Raw genomic sequence first — 8,356 nt, 5'->3', positions numbered from 1 at the left:
CCCTTATACTTGTATTCTCTAACATCATTCACATTTCTTAAGACTATGTACATCAACAATTTTCACAATATGAATGTTATGATTATTATATTAATATTTTTACATTTTTCATTCTTCTTTCACTTCAATAACACTACTCCTAATTTAGACACTTTATCAACAACATTCTTATAACACTTACTTTTCACTATTTCCTATGCCCTACCTTTTATATTCTCTTTTATACATTAATATTTATTCTAATTACTACTATTAAAATATAACTTATTTTGTTACTTTATAACCCACAAAATATAAAAATACTGTAAAAAATTTAAAAATAAAATAAAAAATTATTCTTAATAATTCATAAAAATTTAAAAAATACAATACGAGTACATTAATAATAACAAAAAAAGAGGCAAAACTAATACATTTCTTAAAATAAAAATACAATTCTTAAAATAAAAGTAAAATATTAATCACCACTACCAAATTTTTGCCATATATGCTCGATCAAATCGCGTTTAAGAGCATTATGAGTTTCTCTATTTTGAAGTCGTGATTGATTGTTCATATAAGTTGATAGACTTGCAATTCGTTGAGTTGAATATGTGGATGGTTGACTATTATCGTCATCAAGATCTTCCCCATCAAAGTCGGTACTATCATATTGGTTAAGATATGTATCTCGTTCGTCCTCTACTATCATATTATGCATTATTATACATGCCATAATGATTTTACCCATGAGATTCGGATCCCAAACTAGACTTTGTTTTTTGATAAATGCGAATCGAGCTTGTAATACACCAAATGCACGCTCCACATCTTTTCGGACAGCTTCTTGATGGTGTGCGAACAATTTGTGCTTTTGAAGTCTTAGATGCGAATTGACTTAACAAAAGAAGCCCATGCTGGATATATACCATCAGTAAGATAATATCTCATATTAACTGATTACCATTCACATAATAGTTAACTTTTGGAGCACGCCCCTCTAAGATGTCGTCAAAAACGGGAGAACGGTGAAATACATTTATATCATTCAGTGAACCCGGTGTTCCAAAAAATGCGTGCCAAATCCATAGATCATAGCTTGCAACGGCTTTTAAAATAATTGTTGCTTTCCCACTCCTTCCTGCATATTGCCCTTGCCAAGCAGTTGGACAATTTTTCCTTTGCCAATGCATGCAGTCGATACTTCCCATCATACCTAGGAATCCCCTTTCTTCCCCAACATGTAATAATCTTGCCACATCTTGTTCATTCGGTCTTCTTAGATATTGGTTCCCAAATTGTGTAATAACACTATCCACAAACTTGGTGATACATTTTGAAGTTTGTGCGGTGCTCATTCGTAAATACTCATCAACAGCATCACAAGCTGATCCATAAGCTAGAACCCTTATAGCTGCAGTGCATTTTTGCAATGCTGAATGACCTTCCCGACCAGATCCATTTGGTCCTAGCTGAAAAAATGTATCACTTGCGGTGACAGCTTCCACTATTCGAAGAAAAAGAGGTTTTCGCATACGAAATCTACGCCTAAATATATGATCAGGGTAGACAGGATTATCATGAAAATAATCTTTGAACAACCGTATGTGACCTTCCTCTCGATTTCTTTCATAGTATCTACGCTTTTTTTTAGGGATAGGATTTGAAGGTTGTAAAAATAGATTTGAATTGGAACCTATCATATCATCAACCATGTTATCCATGCGACGATTTTGTTGCATATTTCTTGTTTGTCGTTCATAGAAATCTCTCATTCTTTGATCAAAAGAAATGATATTGGAATCATTTAAGTTTGTTTCATTTTCAGAATCAGACATATTTTTAGTTGAGAGAAAAATGTAGGTAATAGATTTTGTTGAATTGTATATCATATTTTTCTAAGAGTCAAGCATGTTATATAGATATTAGAATACTGAAACACAATAATTTAGTTTGTCATTATGTTAGACATGAAGTGATGTTACAATGACAAAGAAACTGAAGCACACTGCACTAAAATGATGTGACAATACAATGACAATAAAACTAAGACATTACAATGACAATAAAAAGAAATGACAATACACTAATTGAAATGAAATGACAATACACTGACTTGGAATGAAATAACAATACACTACAATTGAAATGAAGTGACAAATACACAATTAAAATGTTTTACCCATCACTTTCTCGGTAAGATCTTCTATCATGGCTTCTTGTGCAGGAGTTAAATGGGTTTTTGCCAATAATGTGTTCAGTATTGCGGCATAACTCTTGTGCTTCTCAGCTTCATCTATTTCCTTAGTAAGCCTGGCCATTTCTTGAATTTGCCTTTCCGACAATTCGAGCTCTTTTTCTCTTATCATTCTCATAGCACGATACTCTTCAGTGAACTCACTATTGTGTGAAGATTCTGTAACTTTCTACTTTCCCCTTTTCTTCTTAGCAGCATCCCTTCCTTGAGGACGACTAATAGTATTAGATGTAGGAACACTAGTTGGAGTATCAGGATTTGTAGGGATTACATAGTCTCCATCTTCATTAGTTTTTGATCTTTTCGTGCTACCTTCACTTTCTTGAATGATATCATCACCTTCTTCCACGTACTGATTGCCTCCCATTATCCATTCCCGTTGGAACTTCCCATTTTTTTAGTTTACTCATCACTTCTTCAAATACTGCCATATCATTGAAATTTGACTTATTCACTTGAGTATATTGAGCATGTGCGTCTTTCTTAACATCACTCATGCTCATTCCACTTGATTTTCTCGCGTATGCTTTCCTATAACAAGCAACCCACGAATTGACGTTTTTACAAATTCTTTGATGACGACCTTTCATCGAATCCAAATTTCTCTCACCAATTTTATCTGGATTTTCTCGTCGATATTGTTCATACATTTCCATCACCCTTGCCCACAAACCCTCAGCCTTTTGATTATTCCCTTTAATTTCATCACAATTATAATAACACCATGATTTCATAAGGACCATATCCTCCTCAGCACTCCATAAACTAGGGATAGATTGTTTTCTAGATTTTTTTTGTTTTTCTTGATTCTCTTGAAATAAATTTCTTGAGATATTTTGAGAAACTTGAACATTTTGAAAATTTGATTGATCTTGGGAGGTTGGATAAAATTGAGGGTTCTGATAATATGGGGGAGTTGGAAAATTATGTGCATTTGGATTAATTTGAGAGTTTATTTGAGAGTTTATAGTATAATTTTGGGGTAATAAAGAACTTTGGTAATTTGTAAAATCAAAATCAAAACTTTGTGAGTTTTGATTTTGTGGAGAATTTGAGGTATTTCCAAAATTAGGGTCATTAAGATCCATAATTATTGAAATGGTTAATTTTTAAGGAGTTATATGTGGTATTTTGGTTATTATAAGCTATAGAGGAAAAATATGGATTTTTTTTTGTGATCAAAAATATATTAAGATTGGTCTCTATTTATAGATCATGAAAAATTATGACTATCTATGTAATTATTTTTTATTTTAATAAAGTTTTTTTTTTTAAAAAATAGAGTCGTTACTAATTTGTTGTACATTTACAACGGAAAGAAATCTGCATCAATTTTGCTTTTTAAGTTGAAAAAAAATGGTCCAATCATATATAGACATGTGGCGTGGGGAGAGAGAAATGGAGTGTCACAACCTTTAGGTTGCTCTGCAACACAATTGAAGACAATGTTGCACACCTAATTTTAGTTTGATTATTTAATCAATACTTTTTGGTGATTTTTTTTTGTCATTTTGTGAAAAAAATCATTTTTAAACATAGTCTAAAGTCCCAAATTCACTAACATCTTCCACTTTCCTTATTAGTCTATAATTTGTGGTTCTTAGGATTTGCGACCCCACATTTCCTCTTACTTTCCATTTCCTCTATTTTCCACCGCAAATTTTATTCTTCTTAAAAACTACCCAAAAGCAGCGTGGAATATCATAGTGAATAGGAAGAAGTAACATTTTGATATATATTATTATCATTTTTATTATCTTATGCTGATGGTCAAGATTTTAAGGTGATGAGATACAAGATGAGACAATAAAAGTAGACATGTAATCTTAACTGCTTGCAGCGAGGCAAAGAGAAAACTCCCAAATGTGTTTAATAGCCTAGGCCTAGCTAATAGGAGCAACGGAGATTCTTGTTCGATATTCTAGAGTTACCTTACTTAAATTTATACAAATATATAATATGGAGTTATAAAAATATACTATATTATATTATTATCCGTACCAAAAAATTGAAATAAAACAAAATTATTTAGTCCTTGTTTGATTACCTTTAGAAATCTATATGAGTTGAGAAATCCCATCAATTGCAAAAAAGTGACTTGTTTGGTTGACATTATTTTTGTCAAAATAGGTGAATTGCAAATTCGTGAGATTTTTCAATGCCTACAAAATGGGGAATTAAACTACCTACTTCCCCCTTGGTCATTGAAATTTCCCATGAATTAAATGCCTATATGGGTAACCAAACAAAATTTACCAATTCACAGGAAATTAGACGAAGGAAATTAGATGAAGGAAATTAATTCATGTAAAATTTATTTTCCTAGGAATTGTTACCCTCATGTAAACCAAACAAGCACTTAGTTTGGGTAAAGGAATATGGATGAATTTTTTTACCCCCTTGTATTGGATGAATTTTTTACTCCTCGGTTAAGAGATGAACAAGCTCGGTTAAGAGAGAGAGAGGATGTACTGAAGGACTCGACAGGAAATGAGCCAACAATTGGCGAATTAATCTCAACTCTTCCAATCTTAAAACTGCAATTCAAATCCTTTCAACAACTTCCACAACCTTAACGACGATAAATCCGAAGGAGGTGGCATTAGCGAAGCCGATATGATTTCAAGTTTAGAACATGTTTGATTAATGTGGTTGTTGAGAATGAAACTCCTAAGGTAGAATTTGTTGGTTGTTGTTAATGATCTTGTTTGTTGTTGTTGAGGTGAAAAATATTTGTAAGTATTTGTAGGGAAATATCCGTATAAAACCCCTTAAAATAAGGACTATAACGTAATTTATCATGTGATTAATGGTCATAAACGAAAAACAAGAGAAACGATAAAAGAATAAGAACAACCTCGGGTCCTGTGCAAAGTCGGCCTAAGAGCAGAAATCAACGCAGATTTCCTCCTAATCGTTGCACCCAAGATCGTCTGAGACTATGCCCCTTGTGCTAGAAATTGCTCTCTGATTGCCTTGCAATATTGAGAGAGCTTTTGTGAGGTTTTTGATGTGAGATCTAGAATTTCAGAGAAAAAGACTCCAAAACCCTAATTTTTCTTCAACTGAGAAGGATTAGGTCAAAAGGAGAGAAGGACTCTCCTTTTGTTCTATTCGGTCGACCGCCCGGTTACTTAGGGAGGGAGTGGGCTTTCCACTTTCTCCTTATTTAATTCGTGGTCTGACTCGTTTTGCTAAATGTATACGACGGGTTTTAATTATAAATCGTCATCCGTTATCGGATATTAAAATATCGACTAGTAACATGAATCAGTCGACATATTAATACTTGTCCGACAATGACAATATTGTATAATTAATTAATTCAATATACATTAATTAAATATAACCGTTTATATTCAATTTACGAATTAACCGCTTAATTCACCTTAGCCAGTATTATTTAATCCGTATTAAATAATTATCTCAACATCGCGTTTGACTAATTATTAGTCAATAACTCCGACTAACCGCTTAGTCATATTAGGCATCAACATGACTGTATTTTCATACCGTCACATCTCTCAAGCGTATCCTATAGGTGTGACTTTTAGGGACCAGTTGATCACCGCCATCTGTATGACAATAACGTCAAACTTATCTAGCAAGCCAACCGTTATTGATAAACGTGGACCAACTGATAATAATACAAAAGTATACCCTTTGATCATTTTAGAGATTTATATGTCATTGCACTAACTGTGGAGGACACCAGCCCCAACAGTATTTTTAATGAATTTGTTAGTTACTGTTATTAGAAGTGAGATGAACATGTATTTTTTTTAAAGTGTGTGCATGTGTAGTCAATGGTAACATGAAATTTGATTCAAAAGACGAAGCTTGTAATGTTTTGTGTCGCCTCCACATTGAATGAAACAAAGCTTCATTGAAATGGTATGCTTGTTGATAACGGATTTGTATGTTGAGCATGTTTTAATTGCAGATGGATATTAGCGGGATGAGAAAGTACAAAATAAAATTGACAAAACTGGCAGAATGTTACCGACCAAAACGGGAAATTACCGACCGATCTTCAATTTTTACCGACTATTTGCTATTGTCTGTATTTTTTAGTTAACGACCGCAAGTCAGTCTTTAATTACCGACTACAAACAAAATTAGTGATCGACTGTCGGTCGCGTCTTACTTGATTGAGTAACCTAAAACAAGACCCATCTCAATTCACACTAACTTCGAACGGTCACCATTTCTTTGTTGCTTGGCGGAATGTAGTTTGTGACTATGCGTTGTTGGAAAGCTAAGACAATACGCTTTTCCTTCCAATGTGAATCACCTTCATCGGAGATCTACAACTTTAGTCTTATAACCTTAGAATATGACGGGTATTACATATTGTCTCCCTGTGGATATGATCGCGACTTCCCTAGCTATATTAGTTAGATTATCTTTGATAGGTGTGCGATTAGCCTGTCAAAAGGCTCTGAAAGTTTGACATTTATTAGTGGTATGAAGTTCTATCATATGCCACTTGCAAATACCCTTCAGTTATTCATTATCTACTTTCGGGAAAACAAACAAAGCTTTGTTCACTAGGTGCTCAAACAGGTGCTGCGCTCTTCCTTCCTGCAAACCAACATTCGAAATGGTCAGCTCAACGTTCATGTCAAGTATATTACATTCGAAGTTCAACATTGTAAATGGGTCATCGTCTGTCTTTATGTTATCACCATTAGAAAATAAGATTTGACTATTATCGATTAAAACATTTCTTTAACCAAAACAATTATTTATAGCATGAGATCTAGCCTTATGCCACAAACAAAATATTTTTCCTTTAAGTTCATGCGATGAAGGAATCTTATGATTTCCTTTAATTTTCATAATATTATTGGCATATAAATGCCCGAAAAATTCCTCTCCTTTGGTAATGTATTACCCGATTATTTTGGGACCCACAAAGGAACCTTGAGATGCGTGAGAGGCCTCGAAAGTGGTGAGAGCTACTCAGAAATAAAGGATAGCCATACATTAGACCAAGTGGGACTTAGACTAGACTTAGTGAGGCTTCAGTGGACCGAGTAGAGTGTTCAGTTGATCGAGTAAATGGCACTCGGCCGGGTACGGCGAGTACTCGACCGAGTGCAGCTCAACAGTACGCGTTATAACCTAATTCTTGATCTTATCCTAAATCATTTCATTCTTCCTCCTTACCACTCCAAATCCTCTCCCTTCTTTCTAAAACTCTCACAAACACTTCTCCATAGGATTTATTTGGGCTAAAACTACAATATTTGGCATGTGCTACATGGCGTGAGACAAGTGGGTAATTAAGTAAGCATATGGACCGATGGCGTGGGGGAGTCGGGCCCTTGGACCGTAAGGAGAAAATAAGGGTAGGTCCCGCTTGGACTCGGGAGTAACTAAACTCTACTATATTGGAGAAGAAGACAACTTGAAGATAAACCCTAGAAGGCCAAATACTATAGAAACCAAACAAAGCACAAGGGAGAGGGGGCATCACAACTTACAACAAAATACCTATAATCATCTCACATCTTATAATCACCATCGCCATTATTCATCCATATCCCTACAACAACACTCTCCAATTCAGCAAGAACATCCAAGTTCCTGCAGAGGCTCCAATTCAGGTTCTGATAGAAGATCTAGAGATTTCGGCGAAGGATCCAGCGGAGAACAGAACAGCTTTATTTCCTAGCCTTCCTCTTGTAGTTTCACCGAAATATCTCCTAAAGAATTATAGTGCATACTTGGCGGGGTTCTGACTCCCCCCGTGGTTGTTTCCACATTGGGTTTTCCGCATCACCAATCCCGTGTCTTTATTTTTTTTACTTCGCCTTCGTCGTTATTTACTTCGTTATTTTCGCTTAGTTTTCACTCACATTTCACCATAAACCACATATAAATTAACCCCGTTTCGAGGCTACAAAGAATAGAATGCTTTGACCCACTATAAATGGATTTAATAAGGTTTGGTCAATTTTTGGCTAAAACAGTTTGGCGCCCACCGTGGGCATATTGATCATTTTTTATAGCCAAATTTCACAAAAGCAATCCGTTCGTCGTCATGTCTGGAGTCAGCCATAATCCGTTTAACACCTAGGGAGCTCTAACTCAATCTTCTGGAGGAAGACCTCT

The 8,356-nt window shown here is 34.7% G+C and overlaps 1 protein-coding gene across 1 annotated transcript; it reads right to left on the bottom strand.

The window, feature by feature from the left end:
• Positions 1-926: 926 nt before the first annotated feature.
• Positions 927-1,817, bottom strand: LOC141640706 (uncharacterized). Its single transcript, XM_074449389.1, has one exon. The coding sequence runs from the start codon at positions 1,815-1,817 to the stop codon at positions 927-929; it is 891 nt and encodes a 296-aa protein (XP_074305490.1).
• Between the last annotated feature and the right edge of the window lie 6,539 nt (positions 1,818-8,356).

This window comes from Silene latifolia, chromosome 2 (assembly GCF_048544455.1).
Source record: "Silene latifolia isolate original U9 population chromosome 2, ASM4854445v1, whole genome shotgun sequence".
Lineage (NCBI taxonomy): Eukaryota > Viridiplantae > Streptophyta > Magnoliopsida > Caryophyllales > Caryophyllaceae > Silene > Silene latifolia.
This window is presented reverse-complemented; position numbering and strand designations above follow the sequence as displayed.